The following is a 27,221-nucleotide window of genomic DNA, read 5'->3' as shown; positions in this document are numbered from 1 at the left end:
CCCCTTCAAATCCTGGGGACCAAATCTGAGAACAATAGTCCAAGTGTGGTCTGATCAGAGACTTATACAACGGAATGATAACCCTCTTATCTCTGCAGGTCAGTGTCCTTCTCATAATAGCAGAAATCCTCTGTGTTACCTTCACCACCTTTGCAATATGTCCCCTAAACTTCAGGTTTCTATCAATCATCAACCCCAGATCTCTTGTCTCCCCTACTTCCTCCAGTATAACTCCTCCCATAGAGTATGCAGCATCCCATCGATGTTTCCCAAACCTCAAGACCTTACATTTTGCTGCATTAAACTGACACCCCCATTCATTTGCCCATCTATCTAGCTTATTTAAATCCTCTTGCAGGGCTACCACATCTGCGCTATTACTAATAATCCTTCCCAGCTTCGCATCATCCGCAAACAATTGAATATCCCCCTGCAATCCACTGGCTATGTCATTGATATAAAGGTTAAACAATATAGGTCCTAGTACTGAGCCCTGTGGGACCCCACTTGTAATCCTCTGCCTCCTGGAAACTGCTCCACCATACACAACTCTCTGATACCTATCAGACAGCCAATCCTGAATCCAGTTGACCAATCTGACATCCAGACCCATGTGCTGCAACTTAAATATCAGCTTATCATGTGGCACCCTGTCAAATGCCTTCGCCAAGTCTAAGAAAATTGCAGTATATGCCTTTCCCTCATCTAATGCTCTTGTAACTTTATTATAAAAGGCTAGCATATTGCTAAAACAAGAGCGTCCTTTCACAAATCCATGTTGATTCTCACAGATAACATTACCCTCATCTGCCCAATGCTGTACACGGTCCCTCACTACTTTCTCCAAGATCTTAACAACTACTGATGACACACAGACTGGCCTATAATTAGACACTTCCAGTCTGTTACCACCCTTATGCAATGGCACTATCTTACCTTCCTTCCATTCCCTGGGCACCTTTTCCAAAGCCAGACTTTCATTGTAAAGCCACGTTAAAGGTATTGTGAATTCGCTAGCACATTCTCTCAAAACTCGTGGCGAAATACCATCCAGTCCCACAGCTTTACTGACATCCAGAGTACTCAGTATCTGAAACACACTCTCCTCCTGTACCTCCAGACCTCGTACCAGTCCTATCCCTCTAGCATTAAAACTGACTCCTCTAGGATGAAATACTCCAATAAAGTGTTCATTGAACAATTCCACTATGTCCTCTGCATCAGTCACTCTATTCCCATTTTTATCCCACAATATCATTCTTCCACAGTCATTTCTCCTCCTACTGGCCACATAGCTAAAAAATTCCCTAGGATTTTCTTTGGATCTTAGGGCCAATCTCCTCTCATATTCCAGTTTCGCTTTCCTTACCACACGAGTCACTCTTCTGGCCTGTGTCTTATATTCTTCACCCATCCTCTCTTCACCTGTCTCCTTATATCTCTTCCATAGCCTCTTTTTCGCATGCAGTTCCTGTTTAATGTTGTTTGTCATCCACTTTACTCCAAATTGCGCCCTCTTCTTCTTCACTCGTGGTATACAACTTACCATTGCTGATAACAAATATTCTTTCACAATTTCCCACGCACTGGTGATATCCCGGCCGTCCAATTCCTCCCTCCATGAAACTTCCCGAAGTTGACGTCTAAGACTATTATAATCACCAGTTGGAGAGAGTGACCATAAGTTCCCGTCTCTTTGATACTCCTGCATGTCTATTCATTTTCCATATCAACACCATATGGTCACTCTCTCCAACTGGTGGGAGAGACGTCAACTCAGTTATTATCAACTCTTCTGATGCTATAACCAAATCCAAAATTTTTGAACCTCTTGTTCCCTCTGTTACATGTTGCCTAAGACATTTGTCCCTCAAGAATTCTAGAAATTCCATTCCCCTATTGTTACATGCATGTTCCTCTCTCCAATTTATACTACTGAAGTTAAAATCTCCCATAACAATCATTCTTCTTGCACTTGCCAAACTTAGCTGTCTAAACATCTCCTGGTCCCCATCCTCTGTGCTCCTGGGTCTGTAGCAACACCCCACTAAATATCCTGTCTTGCCTACCTCTAGCTCACACCATACGCTCTCAAAATCATTTGTCTCACTTCCTTCCAAATTCTCCACTCTTAGAGGACATAGGTCATCACTTATCATAAGCAGCACCCCACCACCACGCTTTCCCCTCCTATCCTGACGAAAAATGCTATACCCAGCGACTTCTATTCCTGTTGTTATATCCTCTTCTGTCAACCACGTCTCAGTGATCGCAATAATTTTTGGCCAGGCTGATGCTATCTGCGCCACCAATTCCTCTCCCTTATTCCGGATACTCCTGGCATTAGTATACAGCATATAAATGCCATTGTTTCTATACCCAGCCTTATCCCTTCTAGACTCCACTGGGCTCAGTGTTACCTGACATTGTCTCCCTTCTCCCAAGTATCCATTCCCACAAGAGGCCACCCCTGCTATCATCCTCCCTGGGACACACTGACTCGTTCAGAACAGCAATCTCTCCAGATGCCTACGCCCTTCCTCATTCAAATGTAAACGGTCTCTCGCATACAACTCCTCTCTTTCCTCAAACGCACTCCAAGCATCCACATATACCAGTCCTCTCTTGTCACACATTCTCGCTATTATGCCATTCAATATCACCGCTCTTCTGCTCAGCTCATCATTATCATACCTAGGCAACACGCACACTATTTTTCCTCTCTCTGTCTTCTTCCATACAGTCTCAAGCAAAAATCTCATATCTCTCGCTGCCCGACTTACATTACCACTCAAGTCATTCGTTCCTACCATCACAATCATCTCATCCACCCTTTCACCTCTCTTAATTGCCATAGCCCCCCTTTCTAGTGTTCCTCCTGGCAAACACTCCTCACGCATCCTATCTTGAACACCACGGATCATTGAGTCGCCATACATTATACCTCTTACCATTCCCTCGCTCCTATTGTTTCCATTCTCTCCTCTTCTTTCATTCCCATACCTCTCTCTTCTACTGTTTCCATTCTCTCCTCTTCTAGCACTCCCATACATCTCTCTCATTCCCTCTCTCCTACTGTTTCCATTTTCTCCACTTCTAACACTTCCATATCCCTCTCTCATTCTGTCTCTCCTACTACTGTTTCCATCCGCTCGTCTTCTAGCATTCCCATACCTCTCTCTCATTCCATCTCTCCTACCGTTTCCATTCTCTCCTCTTCTAGCACTTCCATATCTCTCTCTCATTCCGTCTCTCCTACTGTTTCCATCCTCTCGTCTGCTAGCATTCCCATACCTCTCTCTCATTCCCTCTCTTCTACTGTTTCCATTCTCTCCTCTTCTAGCACCCCCATACCTCTCACTCATACTCCTTAAATTCTCTCTCTCTCCTACTCTGATTTGCCTTGTATTTATCTCTTCCATTCTCCTAATCTTATCTTTCATACTTCTGCTCTCATTCACTAGACATTCCACCTCCTCTTTCAACTCATCTATCTCCCTCTGCAGGTCAGTCACTCTTAATCTAAATTCACTCTCCCATACAAAACCATCTCCTAAACTTCCACAGTCACTCACACCTTCCACACTATCAACTATTATTTTCTCATTCGCTCCTATCATACTACTTGTCTTCCTATTCTCCGTTCCTGGAGCAACAAAGTCGGATATCGATATATCTAATGTATTTATTTCCTCCAACTGCCTGCATTTGGCGCACATACGCTCTCCACTCTCTTTAACAAGCCACATATGTAATTCCCGAGAAGCATACATGCCGCAAGTACTGCATGCCACAAAGTCCTTTATGATATTGTTATTATTATGTTATTGTTATTATTGATATTATTATTAATTTACTAACTTTTCATAATACAGTGATAGCTGAGTTGGATAAAGGAAATGGATACATGATGATACTTCTGGATTTTGCAAAGGCATTTGACTGAATACCACATGAAACTCTGTTAAGCAAATTAAAACTGATAGGTTTGGATAGAACCTGATTATGTAGATAAGAAAATAGCTGCTGGACAGATATCAAAAAGTGGTATATTATTATTATTATTACATGGTACCTCCAGGAAGTCCAAAGACTCATCGAGAGAGGACACCTACTCTACAACTCTGTCTTCACCTCAATCCACCAACTACATTGAACCTCATCATCTACAGCCTTCAGCCTTCCTCTTATATATTATATAGGAGGTTATATCCATAACTTACAGCCTTCCTCCTATATATTAATGATCTCTCTCTGACATCCAATAATATTCATAGCTTTGCTGATGACAGTACTCTTCACTCCTCTTTCTCATTTTCTAAACCTTGCAATGCTCAGGTAATTAGCAATTTAAGATCTTCTTTAACCAATGCCTTAAACACTGATCTCCATGCCATTTTCAAGTGGGGAAGATAGTTTGATGAACTTTAATGGCACCAAAACAGTCTTGTCGTATCACTTGAAAGAAAAACAAGCCTCACTCTCCTCCACTTTTCCAATATTTTTCTTGCCAGTGTTGATCAGTTTTCTCTTCTTGGATTAATTTTCACATCTAAGTTAAGCATAAGTGCATCAGATTCAGTCTCTTTTGCCTCCAAAAACACTTGGTATTCTTTTTCATTCCAAACAGTACTTTTCCGATGCTCTACAAAGCTCAATCTGCCTGATCTTGCAATACTGTTCTCACTTTTGGGGTGGTGTACACAAGACCTTTTCAGAATGCTTGAGGGCATTAAGAAGCAAGATATCAAAAAGTAATTTAATTAGTTGGTGATCCCTCCTTCCAGTCATTTCCTCATAGATGCTCTGTTATTGCATTATATGTTTTTTTATTGGTATTTCCATGGGCACTGCTCCACTGAAATGGCTGCTACCATCCCTTTGTTTTCCTCTAATTATGTGCAAGCATGAGTAGCTGCTGGTCAACATCTTATACAGTTAACTTCTCATTCTCATCAAACTAACTTCTCTGCTATAAATATAAATTGTGTGGGTTTAGGATGAAAAAGAGAATAAAATTAAGAGTTTCCATTAATACTTCTTGTAGACTAAAACAGCATAATTAGATAAGGAAGTCATTTTGCCTCTTTACAAGGCCTTGATAAGACCTCACTTGGACTATTGTGTGTAGGTCTGGTTCCTGGTTTCTGTGGTGATTATGATACAGTGGAGAGAGAGAAAGAGAGTGTGCATCAAAAGTGATATCAGGATTGTGGAATACAGATTATGAAGATGACTGAGAATTTGCAGGCTGCAGACACTAGCAAACAGGAGAAAGAGGGGTGATATGATTGGGACTTACAAACTTCTGGAAATGCTGTACAGAATTTCAGTAGATGGAATTTTTCATTTTATATAGGATGAGGAAAGGATGTGAGGGCATCCATGGAAATTGAGAATGAATTTGTCAAGGAGGGGGGGGGAGTTAAGGCTAGATTTTCTCTCATAGAGTAGTGCGTGATTGGAATGGATTGCTGTTGGATGTTGTGTGTGTGCAAATAGAGGGAATTCATTCCTGCTACTTGCACACACAGCTGGTGCGAATAATATGGCTTCCTTTGATGAGTTCCTGACTCCCTGGAGGTCTCTCTTAATAATAATAATAATAATAATTTTAAACAAGTAACTAAGTAAATAAATAAATGCATTTTATTTTGCAAAGAGAGCAGACACGGCTGTTTCAACCCCAACTTTTCTTTCTTTCTTTCTTTTCTTTTTGAAAATCAATGGCCAGTCAGTCTCTACCTTAGCCATCACTGATAGCTGGCTCTAGACTGATTCATTGGCATTAAAGAAGGAGAGCATGACAGTTACTTAATGCTACCTCTCAGTTCCTATCCTATAGACTATTTTCTGAGATAGTGAGAGTTCTATGGTTCATTTTCTTGAGTTCAGGGTGTAAAATCCATCTCAGGATGAAACTTATTACCAATGCCAAAGACTGACCAATTCAGGAACCAGCTGGAGAAAAAAAGTTCTTTTAGTCAGTGACTAGAATTGAACTTATAACAGTCTTTCTTCTTGTTTTTTAAGGATACTTGCGACATAAGACTGAATGATATAATCACGTAATCACAAGAAAGATATTTATTTAACCAAATATTTCGGTCTGGAAATAGCAGACCATTTTAAATAGCAAAACAGTTTAAACTGTTCTTGTAATACCACCGACGATGGTCTGCTATTTCCAGACCGAAATATTTGGTTAAATAAATATCTTTCTTGTGATTACGTGATTATATCATTCAGTCTTTCTTCTGGTAGCCTAGCATTACTGAAACAAACAGCATTTTCAGGACTACACAGACAGCATAATTTTCAACCGTTATAAAATTTTATTATATGAATTAAAATAAGAAAATTTTCTGATATATCAAATAATAATACGTACGTTTACTGTACCATGTTCTTCCACAAACCAACGGCGCAGCATTGATTCTATTTCACCATCACTTAGAATTGGTTTAACTTCTAATATTTCCATTTTAATGCGATCTTGAAGCAGAAGTCTCCTTAGACGCCAATACAGAAGAGTACGAGACTTTGCCCAGGGTATAATATCCTATTGCATATGTAAAACTGATAATGAATATATAAAGCTAATATTGTCAGTTTTAATCATTTTCAATATAATTCCCTTTGAAATCATACTACAAAGAGAGAATGTTTTTCTGCATTTACCTATTGTATGTAAATTACATACTCATTCAGTTATTTACTGTAATTTTTTCCCTTTTTTAAATAATCATAAATAATTAGAAGTATATTAGTCAGGAAAGGAAAATGAAAGTGGGGAGCAAGGAGGTAGATGAAGAAGTAGTGCATAATGAGAAAAGAAGAATTATTATTACTATTATTATAGTATCTCCATGGAATCAAGACAAATATCATGGGAGGTCTGTTGTAGGTAAAGTCAAACAGTCTATTACACCAACCATAACTTAAACCCATTTATATTCTGAACTTTAACCATTCTCTCAGATAATGCATTCCAGAGACCCACTACTCTCCATGAAAAAAAAAAAAAAAAATTACTTCTTACTTCCTTGTGCAACTTTCAGGATAGTTTCTTGCCTTGTGCTTTACCTCTTGAAAAAATAATCTCCTTAGTAAAAAATCTTCTGGTGAATAGCTCTTGCAATGAAGGATATGGTGTGGTTCAACAGAACCATACCACATCCTTCTCTATGCTGGTCATGATCTCTTTCTCATCGCTGCTGCAATCTGTGGAGGAGCCTTCACCACCTTAGCAATGTGTTTCCTGAACTTACTTCTCTTTTTGACCATTAATTCAAAATACCACCTTCTCTACTTCCTTTAATATAGCTCCAAAAAAAGAATACACAGCATTCTTACTGATTTTTCAACCTGTTCAAATCTTTCAGTAGAGTCATTTCTAACAACATTCTTCCACATTCATTTTCACAAGGTGCCTTACACTCAATTTATAAAATCATTAATATAAAGGCAATATTAAAGACTCCAGTACATTACCTGTGGGACTCAACTTGAATCTTCTTAATACTTTGCCCTCCATGTGAGGTAGCGTATCGCCAATCAATCTGTTAGCCAATATCTAAACCAATTTCTTGCAACTTTAATATGAATGCGTGATGGGGTGTTCCTGTTAAAACGCCCTTGCAAAATTCAAACAAATTACTATGACTATTATTATGCAAGCTCTTTCATGGACTCAAGGATTTATTGAGGGTGCACTTCTTCAAAGTCATACAATGCCTTAATGCCTATCACATCATTTTTTGAAAACAGTGAAGATGCATTCACATTTACTGTTAACCCATTCTACATACTTATCACATGTTATGAGAAGAATCTGGACCTCATGTATTTCCTAATCACATCTTTACCCAGTTTCTAGGTGACTCCAAGCTCTAACCTGAGTTGTTAACTCTCCTTGTGTTTATATTGTAGGATCACCATACCGACTTATGTTTCTATAATATTTCCTCTTTTCTATTATTCAAACTCTGAAGACCACATTTCCTCTGTCTTCATATGCCCAATTCTGTGAGCCAGATATCATTACGGTTATTCTCTGCTGGATCTTTTGAATTGTTTCCTCATGAATTCAGGTGATCATATCTGAGCTCAGCAGTCAAGATGTGGTATTATCAAAACCATGTACAGTGGAAGAATTAGAATAATTTCTTTACTCCTATAAGTCAGTGTCTTCTTCAACAATGCAGTTATCTGATGTAATGACAACCATCTTAGTTAGGTGGCTCCCTGAACTTAACCCTCTGTCAGTAATCATTCCCACATCTCTAGCTTCACTGAACACCTGCAGCAAATTACCATTCATATAATACCCTGCATATGATGTCCTCAGTCCAAAATGCATAACCTTATGCTTAGCAACAATGAACTGGCATTTATTGTTATTTGTTTATCACATCATCCTTTGTATCATCTACAAATAAACTGGATATTACTATCAAGTCAGCACTATTATCATTAATTTACAAGTAAAGCAATAATGGTCCATATAGAGAACCATATGGTATCCTTTTTCTCTTGAAGTTCAGCACTTCCACGCATTAATGTCTGATATGTGCAAGTTAGCCACTTCCTGTGTATGTCACAAGTCTATTTGGTATACCTAGTGGTTCGAGTTGCTGTCATTCCTACCTAATTTTGCTGAAATCTTAACTCTGAATCAAAAATACAAATTTGTTTATAGTTAGGGTGACTGAATAATTTATCATCCAAACAGGACAGTTTTGAGAATGAAAGGGGGGGGGACTAAAAATTAAAATTATGTAATATTTTCAAATATTCATTTTTTATTGGCTGACACAGTGGACCTACAAAATAGTTTTATTAAAAACTATCTTCAAAAATAAAATTCTTTCTGAAGAAAATAAAAACAACATATTTCAGCATATATTAAAGCAAAATAAAAAACTTCATTATATTGAATAGCTAAACATTAAAAAATAACATAAGCAGCATAATTGTTTTTGGTAAATATTCATGTACTTTATTCATTGGGTGTGTCTATCTCTAAAACCTATGTCTATCACTAATATTTTTCTGAAGACTGTATTTTCTCAATATTTTCTTAATATTTTAAGAGATAACAACTGGATAGCATGGCAGTAGTGTCAAATACTTCTCCCACCACCCTTAGGAACTAGCTTACCCTATACATTTGTGTCTGAGCATGCTTCGTTTTATCAGCAAACACTCTTCATGCTGTCTTTAAAAGGAAGTTTTAGCATTAAAAAAAAAATAAAACCGGAATGGAATGCTGGGAAAATAGGCATAAACTGGGATGTATGGTCATCCTATTTATAGTTTGAAGCTTCCAGTTTACCACTAAATTTATGCTGGGCTAGAGTGATTCCTCCTGCAACAGAGGCCTAAAAAACAAATAATACTAATGACATCACAAAAAAAGGGAAGTGCATTTTCTTCTAATTTTTTCCTTCCAATAGATTTCTTTAAAAATACCCTGCTGATTATGCAACCGATACTTCATCAACAGGTGGTAGATTTGTTTTGCAACTAATGATATCGTATATGTGTTAACTTCAATGCTGATATTTCAATGCAATAACTCCGTGCAGTTAGCATAGTAGCTATGTGATTCACAACCATATACCTCGGGAAGGAGTAGCCTAGATTTGATTCCTGTCGATGATGTGAGGAGCTTAAGGATCTTCCTCAGCCATAGCCAAGTTAGCAGGTCTTGGATGTGGACAGGGCTCAGACAGATTATGAATATGGCTAAAATAGTGAAAACGAGGGCAGTCAATTAAAATATGACTGACAGATATTTTGGCACCACAGAATGCACACACAGGTATATCATTGCTTCTCAACAGGAAGGAGTTGTGTAAGATGACTAAAACCTATGCAGAGCTAAGAAAAAACAATTTCCTCTTTATGGTTCCTATGTAGAGTAGACTCCATTCATCAGGTCAATGGACATCATCAGATGCTGTATGGTCACTCCTTTCCTTGGTAATGTTCCACACCAGTGGTTGCCAGGTGGTGCTGTTATATACCTTTCTGGAAACATCAACTCTCCGAAGATCAGTCACCTCAGACACACCATTCATCCATCTCATTGAAGGTTTTCCTCTTTTTCCAGGAACTTTATCTTCCATTGCTGGCTTGAGGAAGTTCTCCTTCCATCATTTCAATGTGTCCAAGATATTTCCAGCTTTCTTCTGTCAATATCTTTAAGGAGCTTTAAAGTTCTGCCAATCTTTTCTAGCACCCATCTGTTTGACTGCCTTTCAGTATATGATATCCTCAACAGCCTTCTATAACACCACAACATCTCAAAAGCAACTATCCTTTTCCTATCAGATTTCTTTAGGTTCCAGGTCTCACATCCATAAGTCACTGTTGAAAAAAAAAAAAAAAACTATCCAGAATCCTCAACTTTCTGTGGAGATAGATTTATCCTTCCAGATTTTAGATTCCTAGTCTTCTAAACAGCAATTTTTCACATTTATAATGGTTCTCAGGTAATCAAACTTGCTTTCTTCAATTCTTTCTCCATGAAGGTAAACATGTTTCTCAGGAGCTTTTCCTGTCTATATTTTCTTTGAGAACCATAATCTTGCTAGGACTAAGTTAAAGTCCTCTGTTCTGAATCATCAGCATACCTCAGATTACTGATCAATTTGCTACCTAACTCCTGTGATAAGCTCATCCAATACTTCATACATGATGCCGTCAGCATAGATACTTAACAAGTGAAGAGAAAGTAGGCATCCTTTCCTAACTGGCAGTGGTGTTTGGAACTGTGTTGTATATATTGTGTTTTCACTGCAGTTTGTTTCACTATTTCAATGTGTAAAGACGGCGTCCAACAAGAAACGCACGTCAGCGGCACGCAGGACTTCTACATGAAAGGCTGGCTCAACATTAGATTTTTCGCAATGGATGTGTTGCGGAAACTGCTACATGTATGCGCCGAAAAATGTGAAGGATCTGTGGTACGTTTGGCTAAATGAGAAGAACGAAAATGTCGACGTATGTGAGAAGTGGCGGGAGCATTTAGGAATGGAAGCTGACATTGGGACCGTAGTGGAAGAACTTCAGTGGGAGTTTATGAAAATGAAAAATGACCTTCATTTTCTTCATGAGGAAGTGGAAGTGCTCGGTAAGGAGATACTGGAAGTTAAAGCTGAGTTTAATGTGTTAAACAGAGAAATTAGGACTACAGAGATTACTTTAGCTGAAGTAACTAGAACAGGATTACATATGGGTGAGTCTTTGGTGAATGATGCAGTAATAAATAGTATGGGAGTGATTGGGAGTCAACAAAATAAAACCACAAGTGGCCTAGAAGAAACGAGATGTAGTGAGAGTGGAGGGATAAGTAATAGAGCGTTGAGTAATGAAGCTGGGAGAGTCATGCTGAATAGCGTAGAGAACGAGTCCATGAGTGTGGACTTGAATGAAGTTAAGAGTGGTAAGATGTATGGTGATTCTATGATTAAGGGTATGGAGAGTGGTATGCATGAGGAGTGCTTGGCTGATGGGACAATAGCAAGAGTGGCTTTAGCAATAAAGAGAGGGCATGAAGCAGACAAGATGATAGTTATGGTGGGTACGAATGACCTGAGAGGTAGTATAAATCAGGTAGGAAAAGATTTAAGAACATTATTAGATATTGTGAAGAGGAAAAGTGTCAATGGGAGGATAGTGTGTGTGCTGTCTCATTTTGACAATTACGAGTTAAGTAGACGAGCAATGATAATGAATGATATGATTGCAAGAATGTGCAAAAAAAAAGGTCTGGAATTTGTTGATGTTTGGAGTGTGTTTGAAGGAAAAAGGCAGTTGTATGCTAGAGATGGACTGCATCTTAACATGGAAGGCCAAGCGATTGAAGAAGTTATTGTTTTCTGAACAAGTTGAAGTTATTGGGCAGGGAAACTAATATTGAAAAAGGTTGAGTGTAAGAGAGAGAAACTTTAGCACTGATTGTATATTTATTGATCCTTATATGCAGAATAAATTGCAGAAGAGAGGGGATAAAAATCGGCATAGGACTACGGAAGTTAGCGACTTATATATCAGTTCTAAAGCCGGTACAGGATCTAGAGGGAATCTGCAATTTTTGTATACCAATGCTAGAAGCATTCGAAATAAGAGAGAAGAATTTTTGGCATTAGTCAGTGAAATCTCACCAAAAGTTGTAGGCATTAGTGAAACTTGGCTATCAGCAGAAGATGTGGTCACTGGAATTGAATGTGATGGGTACAGTATTTTCAGGGAGGATAGAGAAGATAGAACAGGAGGAGGAGTACTGTTGATGATAGCTGATGTGTTGCAGCCAAAGAAAGTAGTATATCAAGATGTTAGACATGTGAATGAGAGTTCATTTGAGGCGGTCTGGTGCGAAATAGTGACCAATGCAACCAAATATACAGTTGGATGCTGCTATAGGCCAGGGAGTACAAGGGGAAATGTTGAATTCATGCATCAGCAAATTAGTGCAATGAGTGAAGGCTTAGTGATTATTATGGGGGATTTTAATTATGGTGATATCAATTGGAAGGAGGAAATATCACGTAGCAAAAAGGAAATGGAGTTCATACATCTTCTACGAGATAATTACTTGAAACAGCACATAACTGAAGGGACACGTGGTGTGAGTGTGTTGGACCTGGTTATTGGTTCAGAGGTTATATGCATAAGTAAGGTGTCCTCGTTACCTCCAATTGGTGAAAGCGATCATGTGGTATTGACTTGGGAGGTTGCAAAATCTGTGGATTTTTCTGTTAAGAAGGGGTATATACGGAACTGCAGGTTGGGCAATTATAACAAGCTTCGGAATGAGCTTGCAGCCATCCCATGGCAGAACATATTGCAAGGGAAAGATGTTAGCAGTGCTTGGGATAAAATCAGCGGGTATCTGAGGAAAGCAATATCAGATTGTGTCCCCATGGTCAGGAGGTCAAACAAGGCAGGCATTAGATGGATGAGCAGTAGTATCAAGCTTGATCTGCAAAAAAAGAAAATGTTATGGAGAATTTACAAGGAGAAAGGTGATCAGGACACCCATGAGCAGTACAAGGCTCAAGCTAGGAAGGTTACCAGCATAGTAAGAAAAGCTAAATCAGATTATGAGAAGACCTTAGCCAAAGTGATCAAGGGTAATCCCAAAGAGTTCTTCCGCTATGTGGCAAGTAAGAGGAAAAATGACTTTGGAAGGACTTTAGTGGGTGCTGATGGTATTGAGGTGACAAAATCAGATGTAATAGTCGAGTTACTGAGTGATCACTTTTCAAAAGTCTATCACCCAAGTGAGGATATCTCTATACCTGTAGCAATACCTAATGTGAGAATTGAAGCTAAAGAATCAGAGGTATTAAATATATTGCAAAATTTAAATGCAAACACTGCTGTAGGCTTAGATGGAATATCAGCTCGGGTGTTGCGTGAATGTGCAAATGAATTGTCAACACCTCTTACTTGGATATTTAATTTAAGTTTGAACTCTGGTATGATCCCTAGGGAGTGGAAGTTAGGCAAAGTGATTCCTTTGCATAAGAGTGGCTCTAAAACTGCAGTATTTAATTACAGGCCAATCACCATCTCAGGAGTAGTGGTAAAAGTATTGGAAAAGTTGGTTAAAGACAAAATTCAAGAATGGGTGGATCAGGATATGATACTCTATAGAGGCCAACATGGTTTTGTTAAAGGTAGATCCTGCCTTAGCAATCTATTAACTATTCATAATAGAATAACATCTGAGTTGGACAAAGGAACTGGCTACACAGTGGTACTTCTCGATTTTGCTAAGGCTTTTGACAGGATACCCCATAGAACACTGTTACGCAAATTGGAGCAGATGGGAATGGATATTAAATTGGTGATATGGATAGGAGAATGGCTCAGGGAGAGATACCATAAGGTGGTGTATGGAGGAGCCGAGTCCAGAATGAGGCTGGTGACCAGTGGTGTGCCTCAGGGCTCTGTGCTTGGGCCAATATTGTTTAATTTGTATATAAATGATATAGGAAATGGCTTAAAGGGAGATATTCAGTTGTTTGCTGATGATGCAAAGTTGTGTAGTGCAATAAAAAATCAAGCTGATGTTGAAAGTTTGCAGGAGGATTTAAATAAGTTGGTAAAATGGGCAAAAGATAATGGATGTCAGTTCAATGTGGAAAAGTGTAAAGTCATGCATTTTGGGATTAAAAGATTACCAGCTGTGTACTACATCGATGGAAAGGTACTCCAAGAGATTGATGAGGCTAGGGACTTAGGGGTATTGGTAGATAGGGAGATGAAGTTCAGAGGACACATTGCTAAGGTGTCCAAGATTGCACATAGGATTACTTGGTTGTTGAGGAACACACTGACATCCGGAGATAAAGAGGTTATTATTCCCCTTTATAAAGCATTGATACGTCCACATTTGGATTACTGTGCTCAGGTCTGGTCACCTGGATTCCTTGGAGATGAGGAGGCTGTGGAGAGGGCTCAGAGAAGAGTGACCAAGTTGGTGAGTGATATAAAAAATGCTCCCTACATTGATAGATTGAGAGCTTGTGGATTGCAGAGATTGGTTGATAGGCGAAGAAGAGGGGATATGATAGAAATATTCAAATTACTGAAAGGTTTTTATAGGATTAATGCAGGGGAAATGTTTCAGCTGTGTGAGAGTGATGGAAGAACAAGAGGTCATCTCTGGAAATTAAAGAAGAGTGTGGTTAACAAAGGTGTCAGAACAAGGTTTTTTGCCTGGTGGGTGGTGAATGAGTGGAATTCATTGCCTGACTTAGTTGTGAGCTCTTCGTCTGTAAATGAATTCAAGAAGAGATACGACAGATATTGTTTTGCTAGTTTGGGTCTCCAGCGATGAGTCTACTGACTCCATGGAGATACCTGTAATAATAATAATAACTTTCTTGACAACCTAAAGCCAATCCATTAATTTAACACCTCTTATTACTGTGGTTTTCTGCTTGCTGTATAAGTTAGCTATGGGTTTTCCTCAACACATTATCAGGTGTTGAGGAAAACCCATTAATCTTTCATTATCTTTCCTCTTATCAATCTCAAATCTCTTACTAACTACATGATTCACACTACTTTTCTTGTCATTTGTACCAACCATCACTATGATCTCTTCTATGTTTCCATTTCACTTCACTGCCATTACCACACTCTCTACAGTTCTAGTAGGCAAGCACTCCTCCAGTATTCTACTCTGCCCATCTTGAATCTACATGTTCTTTTCTCACTGGCATCTATGACCCTTTTTGACAGTAATACATTTACTTGGTCATCTGAGATATTAAATTGGCCTTTATCATATCTATATCCTACTATCTTAGTAGTAGCAAGAAACATTTTAATTTTGCCAATTTTTACTGTTGACTGACAGTATATATTTAGTTTTCTTCATAAATATTTCTGAATGTTTAAACCAAAAGGTATTCATTTTTCTTCCTTACCTTGCTGAACCTCTAAGGTTATCACTTCAAGTAACAATTTCATCCATTCTTTTCTGTCTTAAGCTTTTTAAGTCTAGAATTCCCATCTCGGCTATCATTTTGGATGTTATCCTTTGAGAACTATCGCAGTCCTCCTCTAGGTCACTTTCCATCTGGCCTCATCTTGAATGCTTGTTTAGCCATTCTCTCCTCATCCATTCTTTCCACATGTCTGAGTCATCTGAATCTGCAAACTCTAATTTCATCTGCTGGAAGTGGAGCTCTACAGAGTTCCTGTAATTCTTGATTATGTCTTCTTCTTCATTCACCTGTTGTGTTATCTCTTACAGATCCAAAAACTTTTCAATGGATTTTATTTTTAAAGATCTGCAAGTTTTTTGAATCTTGGTCTGTTATGCTCCAGATTTCTGCTCCATATAAAACAGTACGTTTAATGACTGGTCTTGTATATTCTGTTTTAATACTGTTTGACAGAATTTTAGAAGACAGTAAATGATGTAATGATGATAAGATCTACTGGAAGCATGCATTTCAGCTTTTATTTCTGTATTAATTTTATTATCTTGAGTAATCGATGTTCAAAGATATCTGAAGGAAGTGGCATTTTTAATTTCAAGTTATCAATTAGAAACTGATCATTTCTCCCTTGATTGTGGTTTCTACATATTTTAAAATATTCAAGTTTTATTTGGATTTATTTGTAATCCTAATTTTTCAGCAGAAGTTTGGAGTTTCCTGAATGTTATTCTAATGTCTCCATAATTTTTTCCAACTAGGCATATATCATCTGCATATCCTAATATCACTGTTCTGCCTGTGTTGTTTTTTCCAGTTTCTCAAAAACATTTTTCTAAAGCCAACTTAAATACGATGGGGAAAAAGGGCATCTCATTGCTTCAATCCTGTCTTAATAGTAAAAGGTTTATTCGTGTGTAGAAGCTTAAGTGCTGTGAGGACATCATGTTGGAGGCTTAATGGATTTTTTACAACACTCAAAAAGAATTAAAATAGAATTTAATACTTCCTATATTTCATCCTAGTCACTAGGACATCTACAGGGATTACAAAAACAATTAATGTAATATGCACACACAAATCTTACAATACTAAGCCCAACCATGTGGGTGACACTAAAATCCTATCTAGTTGGAGCGCCCTCTAAGGGCGGTAGTAGGTGGCCTGGAATGTACGGTGGGACTACTGGTGATGAGTGTTTCCCAAATCTTCGGAAGCTTAATGCAACCGTATTTATTAGGATTTGGTTGGTTTCTGAGAGCTGCTGCTGCTGCTTCTAAGAAAAGTCTCTCTTGAATTTGCTGCAGTGGAGCATGGTGGTTTTCTTCCATGATACTTTGTGGGTGGTGTCCAAAACATGGTCAGCTAAGCCTGAATGGCCATAGTTGTGTTTACAGATGTAAGACTTGTGTTCCTCCAGGCAGATGGATGCTGATCTGCCTGTCTGTTCAAAGTATGCCAGCTTACATGAACAGGGTACTTTGTAAACTCCAGGCAGCGAGAGAGGAGGGAGCTGATCTTTCGTAGAACGGATAAGGATAGCAAGTTTGCGGTAGGGCTTATATGCTGTGTGTAGGTTGTACTTTTTTAGTATCTTGGCTATTTTTTCAGATGTGCCACGGATGTAGGGTATGGTGATGGCATTTTTAAAATCTTGTTGACGAGAAGGATGGGGAATGGGGAGGAACTGATTATTTTTTTGATACTCTGTTCACTGTATCCATTGGAGAGGAAAGCATTGTGTCTGTGGTTAGGCTCAGTAGTAAGGGCGGTTCCACTGGAACAAAGATTGTAGGCTCTCTTGGTAAGAGTTTTGATGATGCAATATTGTTGTGAGGGGTAGTGGTGGGAGAGTTTGTGAATGTATCTGCCTATGTGTGTGGGTTTTCTGTATACAGTGAAGCCAAGTCTATCATTAGGCAGGCGTGTGACTAAGGTGTCTAGGTAGGGTAAACAATTGTTCTTTTCCTTTTCCATAGTAAACTGGATTCTTGGATGTTGGCTATTGAGATGACTGAGGAAGGATTCTAACGTGTCTGGGCCATGAGGCCAAATAGAGAACACATCATCTACATATCTTAGCCAGATAGAAGGTTTGAGTGGGGCTGAGTCTATGGCTCGTCTTTTGAAATCTTCCATATAGAAATTGGCAAGGAGGGTGAGAGGGGGGAACCCATGGCGGTTCCCTCTATCTGCTTGTAGATTTTGTTCTTGCAAGAGAAATACCCAGAGTTAATGGCAAAGGAAAAGAGATCTAAGATGTCAGAGGGAAAAACGTTTTCTAAGAGAGATAAGGTGTCAGTTAAGGGAATATTGGTAAACAAAGAGGAGATATCAAAGCTTACCAATATGTCTGCATTTTCAAGGTTAAATTTTCTGTGAGTGCTTTAAAGTGGGTCGAGTTTTTTATATAAGAAGTGGCCCTTCTGGTGAGGGGGGTTAGAGAGTTGGCCAGCTGTTTAGACAGTCTGTAGCAAGGTGCATTGGTGGCATCTACTATAGGCCTGAGTGGGGAATTGGGTTTGTGGATTTTTTCCACAAACCCAATTCAAAAAACGAGCCATAGACTCAGCCCCACTCAAACCTTCTATCTGGCGCTAAGATATGTAGATGATGTGTTCTCTATTTGGCCTCATGGCCCAGACATGTTAGACTCCTTCCTCAATCATCTCAATAGCCTACATCCAAGAATCTAGTTTACTATGGAAAAGGAAAAGAACAATTGTTTACCCTTCCTAGACACCTTAGTCACACGCCTGCCTAATGATACACTTGCCTTCACTGTATACAGAAAACCCCCACACACACAGGCAGATACATTCACAAACTCTCCCACCACCACCCCTCACAACAATATTGCATCATCAAAACTCTTACCAAGAGAGCCCACAATCTTTGTTCCAGTGGAACCGCCCTCACTACTGAGCTTAACCACATATACAACACTTTCCTCTCCAATGGCTACAGCGAACACAGTATCAAAAAAAATAATCAGTTCCTCCCCCATTCCCCGTCCTTCTCGTCAACAAGATTTTAAAAATGCCATCACTATACCCTAAATCTGTGGCACATCTGAAAAAATAGCCAAGATACTAAAAAAGTACAACCTACAACCACACAGCATATAAGCCCTACCGCAAACTTGCTACCCTTATCCGTTCTACGAAAGATCAGCTCCCTCCTCTCTCGCTGCCTGGAGTTTACAAAGTACCCTGTTCCTGTAAGCTGGCATACTTTGGACAGACAGGCAGATCAGCAACCATCTGCCTGGAGGAACACAAGTCTTACATCTGTAAACACAACTATGGCCATTCAGGCTTGGCTGACCATGTTTTGGACACCACCCACAGAGTATCATGGAAGAAAACCACCATGCTCCACCACAGCAAATTCAAGAAAGAGAGACTTTTCTTAGAAGCAGCAGCAACATCTCTCAGAAACCAACCAAATCTTAATAAATACGGTTGCATTAAGCTTCCGAAGATTTGGGAAACACTCATCACCAGTAGTCCCACCTTACATTCCAGGCCACCTACTACCGCCCTTAGAGGGCGCTCCACCTAGATAGGATTTTAGTGTCACCCACATGGTTGGGCTTAGTATTGTAAGATTTGTGTGTGCATGTTACATTAATTGTTTTTGTAATCCCTGTAGATGTCCTAGTGACTAGGACGAAATATAGGAAGTATTAAATTCTATTTTAATTCTTTTTGAGTGTTGTAAAAAATCCATTAAGCCTACAACATGAAGTAAAATGTTTAGATCTAATTCCACTAGGCAATACCATGCTTTGGCTGTCAGTAGTGCAAATTTTGATTAAATTTATTATCTTATGATGTATTCCTAATTCATGTAATACTTCCAAAGGCCTTTCTATGAAGTACTCTTCTAAAATCCATAAATAAAATATGGGCTTGCTGATTATATTCATATTTTTTGTAGCAACTGTCTTAATGTAAAAATCTGGTCAACTGTAGACCAGTTTCTTTCAGAATCTTGCCTGATATACGATATATTATTATTATTAAGAGACACCTCCAGGGAGTCTCAGAGTTTGGGAAATGTGTGGCCTCCCTCACTGAGTCTCTGGACTCAGTGAGGGAGGCCACCTACTCTACAACTCTGTCTCCAGGACTCAGTTTGCCAACTACAACGAACCGCTACTACCATCATCATCTACTGCCAACCACTAGTATTTTCACAGACAATCACAAACATCCATGCCCACGGCGGGATTCAAACCTGCAGCCTTGTGGCTGGACAGTGGATATGCTAACCACTCGACCAACGAAGCCAGCAATATATCATGTGGACTGAGTGAGGATCTTCAGTTGTTTGTTGATGATGCACAGTTGGGGAGAATTATAGGTAGCACTGCTGATGTTAATTCCGTTCAGGAGGATTTGAATAGACGTTCAAGGCGTTACATTTTGGAGTGCAGAAATATAAGGTTGTGTACTATACTGAAGGTGCTATACTGCAGGATGTAGATGAGATTAGAGATTTGGGAGTAATGGTTGATAGTAGAATGAAGTTTAGAGGGCATATTGCTAGTGTTGCAAAGGCTGTGCATCGTAGTGCTGCTATGATAAGAAGTACTCTAATGTGTAGGGATAAGGAAGTGGTTGTGTCTCTGTATAAAGCACTGGTCAGACCACACTTGGACTATTGTGCTCAAATTTGGTCACCTGGTTTTCAGTGTAATGTGGAAACAATGGAGAAGGTCTAGAGATGAGTGACTAAAACAATATAATGACTTTGGACTGCTGGCTGTGGAGAGGTTGAAAAAATGTGGATTGCAGAGTTTGGTGGATAGGAGGAAAAGAGGTGATATGATAGAGACATTTAAGTTAGTGAGAGGATTCTATGGGATTAATCCAGATGAGATTATAAAAAGAGTAGAAGGCGAGAGGGGGGGGAAACCAGGTCATCCTTGGAAGTTACGTAAGAATGTGGTGAAGAGGGGTGTGAGGAGTAGATTTTTAACATGGAGAACTGTCACTGAATGGAAAACACACATTACCAGAATGTGTTGTTAATGCATGGAGTGATAAGGATTTTAAGATTCAGTATGATAAATATGTTGTCAGTTGAATGAACTTCCTACGATGAGTCTGTCAACTCCATGGAGGGTACTATAATAATAATAATATTCATCAATATTTTCTTCAGCCTAATATTAGATAAAATTTTGTAGACAGCTAACAGGAGCAATATCCCTCTGTAAGTTTCACATTCGCTTTTGTTTCCTTTTTTTATATATAGGAATTATTAGTGATTCTTTCCATTCTGACTTGATTTTCCTATATTAAATTTAACAGTTTGTGCAATTAATTCACTTCCCCCATATTTCATGAGTTTGGTTCCTATTTCATCGGAACGTGGTGTTTTCATCTTTGTATTCTTTTCAAAAGCCTCACCCGGTTAGGTTCATCATGGTTAGGGATTTGTTACTCTTCCCACTTGTTTTGCTATTCATCTCTAGTGACTAGTGTTTTACCCATTACTATTGTTGATTATTGTTGTTTTTATGTGGACCTATTTATTTTGTTTTCTAATTTTATAGAAAAAATTTTGAGGGTTATTTAATATGAAGTATTTCAGGATTTCTTCAATCTGTTCATGCAAAAATTGTATCTGATTAGTTTTTTGGCTTCATAGCTGCTCTCTCTCTCTCTCTATCTCCGAACAGCATATCAGATGGTTTATTAAGCATCTATGTTTTTTTTTTTTGTTTTTGTTTTTCTTCACTGCCAGTTCACATTCTTCATTAAACCATTTTTAAACCGTATTTTACCTTGAATTTCAACTGAGTTTTCTGCTGCTAATTTTAATGCTATCGTTGATATGATTCCAGATGTTTTAAATATTTCAATTTTCTTCAAGCTATTTATTTTTCAATTTCTGCTTGAATTCACACTCACATTTTATTCTCTCTCTCTTTTGTTTTATCTAGTTCATTAATACTGAATCTCAGATGATTTGTATGTGCCAAAAAATAGTTACTGTTTCACTTTAAGAATAGCAACAATTAGAAAATGGTCACTATCACCCTCATCTCTGAAAATCTTATGAAGATATCATGGATGCAAATTCTCTCTTTTACTGATTATGATATGGACTATTTGATTAAATGTATATTCATCAGTGTAGGTTCTAAAGGTATTTATAACTATTATCATCATCAGACCTCTGTGGAGTCAAAAGATTCATCGTGAGTGAATCTTTTGATTCACTCACGATGTGAACAGAACAGCATCTAACACACAGTTCATGGAACCATGCATCAGACACATTCATCATCTTTGCATTCATCACCTTTTCAGCCAATGCATTCCAATGACTTGTCACTCTCCATAAAAAAAAAAAACACCCTACTCATACCAGGCTGCTCACAACCAACTTAATTCCAGAGATGGCCTCTTATTCTATCCCTGTCTTTCCCATTCCATGAAAAACCTCATCACACATGTAAGCTGGTAATAACCCATTACCAGTTTCCATGTCCCAATCACATCCCCACTCCTTTCCTCCACTTCTCAACCACATACAAATTGCATTTTCTCAATCCTTCATACTGAACATTCCAGAAATGTCACTACTTTAGTCAGATTTCTGGATCTTTTCCAATATCTCTTAATCCATCTGAAAACCATGTGACCAAATTTGTGCAAAGTAATTCATAGTCTTATACAATGGAACCATGACATCCTTATTTCTACATATCAGTGTCTTGCACATCACTGCTGTAATCTAGTGTGCTGTTCTCATAATTTTAGCAAGGTGTCCTAGAATTTTATATCCTTATTCACTATCATTCCCCCCCCCATCCCTTATTTCTTCACCTCATTTAAGATATCCCATCTTTCCTTCCTAATTTTCAAAACCCACTTTTTTTTTCAAATCCCCTTGAAGAGACAGATCTGCTCTACTCCTCATCATTCTTCCCAACCTTGCATCATCTGCAAACAACTGTATATCATCATTCCAACCTTTTCCAATAGAGTTAACATACCTGTTGAAAACAGCAACAGCCTGAAAACAGACCCTTGGGTCATAACACTAGAGACTTTTTGCTTCTGGGATACAGCTCCCTATACACAACTTGCTTATATCTATCAGATAGAACCTCTCCAATCAGGCACATTTTTTTGGCTCACTGGCTAACTGCTGCTCATTTCACACTTTTGCTATTCTTACCACCTTCCAATTTAATTACCAGCTTATCATGCAGCAATCTGTCAAAATCCTTTGCAAAATCTTTGATGGGTATATATTCCATTACTATCATGAACAGCATTCTCTTCCCTCCCTTTCTGCCCAGTCTCAGAATATTTTCCTGACTTTTTTTTTTTTTTTTTTTTTTTTTGTAGCAAATGAACTATCAATGTAACAATTTTGTTCATCATTTTACTACTTCTGGCATTCATAGATGAACATCTATGAACATAATAGATGTTCTCCTCCTCATTTCTCTGAATGTTTTGTGTACCTACTTTCTCATATCCTTCACTCATGCTACTCATCTCTCCATTCACAAGCATCGATCTTTCTTATACCAGTTTCCTGTTCTTCCATATCATAGCTTACTTCCTCAGATCATCTATTCTCTCTTCCAGAAACAGTCTCTCCCAGTGACTCAAACCAAAACCATTTAAATGTGGTTCATCTCTCTCTCTCTCTCTCTCTTTTGTACAGTTCCATGCATTCCTTCAAATCAGCACACAATTATCATAAACAGTATGATAGCAGAGATGAGTGCTCTGCTATCACACCGCTGTCAGTCACACTCTATCTTTCTCTCTGTCATTCACACTGTCACATTTGCTATCTTACTGTAAGTTAACTCTCGTTCTTACTATCAGTATTTCATGCCACCATCCGACCATCAGTCACACTCTTTTTCTTTGTTAGTCTCACATGCAATCTTACTCTCAGTCTTACTTGCTTCCATATCTACATCTAAAGTCCCTCATTCCCTTTTTTCAATGCTACTACTCACATTCTAAGAAGCCTCACAGTCATTGATCCCACACTTCCTGCATCCTCATACTTGCTCACTTCTCTAATTCAACCTTTTCGCATAGACATTCCTCAACATCACCCCAAGCATACATATTATATTCATATCAATAAGGACTAAACCAATGAGCAAAAATATGGAAGATATGCTAATATGTACCTGTATAGCCCCTTTCTCTAACATATGAACGGGAGTATCATGAAGATCTGCAAATGTGAGAGCAACTTGGTGATAAACGGGTAGTAGCTGCTGTTCTCTCTGGCAAAGCAATGTATCAAGTTCTGATTTTTTAGCCTGTGTCAATTCTGGTAGATTCAATTGTGTTATAATTTCTTGGCAAACTGTATCGATACGATGCATTGTCTTCACTAAATCTTTTTTACGAAATCTGATTTCTACTGTTCCTTCTGGTTCCAGAATTCCACCACTGCAAGATTAAAAAATATCCACAATGAAGCATTATTGTAAAATAGTGCAGTATAATAAAATTCACTTCTGCTTAATGTTAAAATTATAGCAAATTATAATTTGCTATAATTTTAAAAATCAGCATATAATTTTTTAAATAAATTATATGCTGATTTTTAAATATGTCCAGGTATATTCTACAATATACTGGGTTAATATCCCTCTCCTTCAGAAATCCTACAGAGAATGTTGTTAGATACACAATACTCCACTGATGGATTACAGGCTACTTAAGTCTTTTCATGTGTTCATCTTTAAAAAATAAATATGAGAAAATTTGTTCCCAACAACTGAAGCAGTGAAGATGAACAATTCAAATATCAAGACAGAGAGTGAGCAAATTAATTATAATTTTTCAATAATAAGACAGATAAAGAGAGAGAGAGAACATATAAATACTTAATAAATGTCATTCTGGCCTTGTATCATCACCAATGGTTTGTCTAACATTTCCCATTTACATGTGTGGAATAAATTTTGTATATATGCAATCACAGGTAACAGGCATATGCATTCCAAATAAGAGGGAAAAAAAAATTAAACATACATAAATCACAAACGCCATGTAGGCTATGACTACACAGGGTGCCAATTAAGTAATGAGACAAGAATTATTATATCAAAACGAAGAACTATATTTGGAATTGTCAATTACACAGATTTAAAATAATCTTCCTCCAACTCTGTACAACATTTACATCTGTCGAACAGGTGTTCAAAGGCACAGTAGAAGTCCTGAACAGGAACCTTTTTCAGCGTCTGGGTCACACTGCGTTGGATGTCCTCAATGTTGATGTTCTCCCCCCCCCCCTTTCAAGGTAAACTTCATCTTTGGAAAGAACAAAAAAGTCTGCAGGAACTAAATCTGGCAAATGGGCGGGGGAGATGTTCAATCACACAGATCGACTTCACAGGCAGCACATAGTGCATGTGCATGTTGTTGTTGTGCAACAGAAACCAATTGTTGGAACAGTTCATTCCCAACACATTGCACAACTCCTATATAACACTCTGGTGCCCTCAGGAATAAATTCACGGTAGATATTCTGACAGTATCGAAAAAAACAATGACCATTGTCTTGATAAGTGATTTTTGCAACCTGATTCTTCTGCTGGGGAGATGACGTTCCATGCTCTGGCATTTTGTTTCCAGATCAAACTGAAAACATCAACTTTCATCATCAGTGACCATTTTTTGCAACATGATCTTGATCAACTGCATGAATGAAATTTTGACAACATGCAACCTGGTGCTCTCTCTGTTTGTGTCTCAACATGTGTAGCACAAACCTCAAATAAATCTTCCTCCTGTGCAAATCCCTTTCTAAGATTAATCTGGCTGTTTCATTACAGACACCAAGCTGTACAGTGAGTAGCCTAGTGGTTATTCACCAGTCATGGGCAACAATTTCCCTAGCTTTTGCACATTTCTGTTCATGCAGAAACCGGCTGTCCACAGCGTGGTTCATTCTCCAGGGACTCCCTTCCCCTCTTTAAATGTTGAAAACCAGCAGAACACCTGTGTACAGCTCAGACAGTTATCACCGTAAACATTTTTTTAGGTCCTGATACACTTCTGTAGCAGCTTTTCCTAATTTGCAATTGTGATTATAACACACTCTAGTGGTCAAAACTCTAAACACGTTTGTTACTTTTATTCAAAGAACTGTACTGTAAAAAATCAATCTCATTACTTAATGACACATTGTGTCTTAGTTAAAACACTGCTGGAAATAGTCTTGGAGTGCAGCTAGAAACCTAAGGAAAAGAAGAACCAAGCTTTCGTTAATTTAATGTATATGAATATCTCCCAGAAACTTTGGTTTTCTAGCAAAGGCTTTATTTACCTTTGCAAAGTTCATAAATACAGACTATAACATTTAACTGCATAATGCTTATCAGCACATAATGCTAATTTGCATAAAAAATAAAAACTGCATACTATTTAATATTTTTCTATTACAAATTTGTCCCATTCAATGCATAATTCTGATACCATATACTGCTTTTTAGCATAACCAAGATAAGTCAACTGTATTTTCTAATGCATTTTGTTTTAATTTTTTTTTTCCAATTAAAAATAAATTTTCTTTTTACTTATATAGCAATTAATGCTTGTTGCTTGTTTATGGTGTTACATCACATAAGACACATATACTGTACATACAACATAATACATCTCTCATCAACATAATAGATCTCTCAAGTTCTATTTCTCGAATCCAGTAATAAACATTATAGAAGGAATAACCATCTACAGCAACTCTAAATCTGCACTTGAAGCATCAAAAAATTGAAAAACAAAACTCACACAGGAAATTCGTGAACAACTAGCAATGTTAAATTTGAAAAATAAGAACTCTGTACTGCAATTGATACTAGCCCATGTAAATATTGATGGCAATGAAAGAGCAGACAGTCTAGCCAAAGAAGAAGACATTTACCTCAAAAATTACACCAGCTATCACTAACTCTGTTGCCAAAATAATATCGGTACAACAAACACTCAAGAAGAAGAATGAAATCAGTGAAATTAATGAAAATAGAGAAATAACCACAATCATCACCAGACTAAGGATGGAACATTTTAAAGGCATGAAAATTCAGCCAGACAGTAGTAGGCGCTATGAAGCATGCAAGAACTGTCCAGGAGTTGAACTAACACCTGCCCATATCTATTCTTGTCCAGAAATTGCTGCTGCTCTACAGAAAATTGATAATAACCCTAGAGAAAAGCTCTACTCCATCAAAGTTCAACAGATTGGCAAAGCAGTTCTACAATTCCATAGTCATATCTAGAAGCTCTTCAATGGACTCAACAACAACAACACAACAAAATACAATATATCCATGTTCAATGCATTTTTGTGGTTTTTACTTCAATAAATGAATGGATAAATGATAGATTTGGAGGAAAATTGTCAATAATAAGTTAGTAATGATATAACTTTTTCATGTAGTACTGTCATAATATCCTGAGGATGCATGTCAGGAATTTGATGATGATGATAAATGAATATTTAAGAAATATATATATATAGATAGATGTTTCTTTATGTTAAAAGTTATTAATACATCATTACATACACAAATCACTGTGTACATGCACATGGAAGATATTCATACTGTCAACAAGTGCATTTTTTGTAGCATGGCAACTCATCATACCTGGTCCTGTAAGGTTTGTCCTGATAATCATATATTTTACTTTGCAAAAATTGGGATACAGCTGATACAGCATCCCTACAGGTTGACTTGAACAT

General features: G+C 37.9%; 1 protein-coding gene across 1 annotated transcript in view; it reads right to left on the bottom strand.

Annotated features, from left to right (window-relative positions):
* Nucleotides 1-27,221, bottom strand: part of ACC (acetyl-CoA carboxylase) — a 1,393,224-nt gene that overhangs the window by 80,979 nt on the left and 1,285,024 nt on the right. Inside the window, exons 50-51 of the mRNA XM_090408519.1 lie at nucleotides 23,650-23,917; nucleotides 6,392-6,562 (exon numbers count right to left, since the gene is read on the bottom strand). Of these exons, the coding sequence (XP_090264645.1) occupies nucleotides 6,392-6,562; nucleotides 23,650-23,917 (439 nt within the window). The remainder of the gene's footprint in view (nucleotides 1-6,391; nucleotides 6,563-23,649; nucleotides 23,918-27,221) is intronic.

The sequence above is a fragment of the Typopeltis vanoorti genome, chromosome 18 (genome assembly GCF_054136105.1).
Source record: "Typopeltis vanoorti isolate ZY-2024b chromosome 18, IOZ_Tvanoo_1.0, whole genome shotgun sequence".
Taxonomy (NCBI): Eukaryota; Metazoa; Arthropoda; class Arachnida; order Uropygi; family Thelyphonidae; genus Typopeltis; species Typopeltis vanoorti.
Note: the sequence above shows the minus strand (reverse complement) of the source record. Positions and strands in the feature narration are given on the sequence as shown.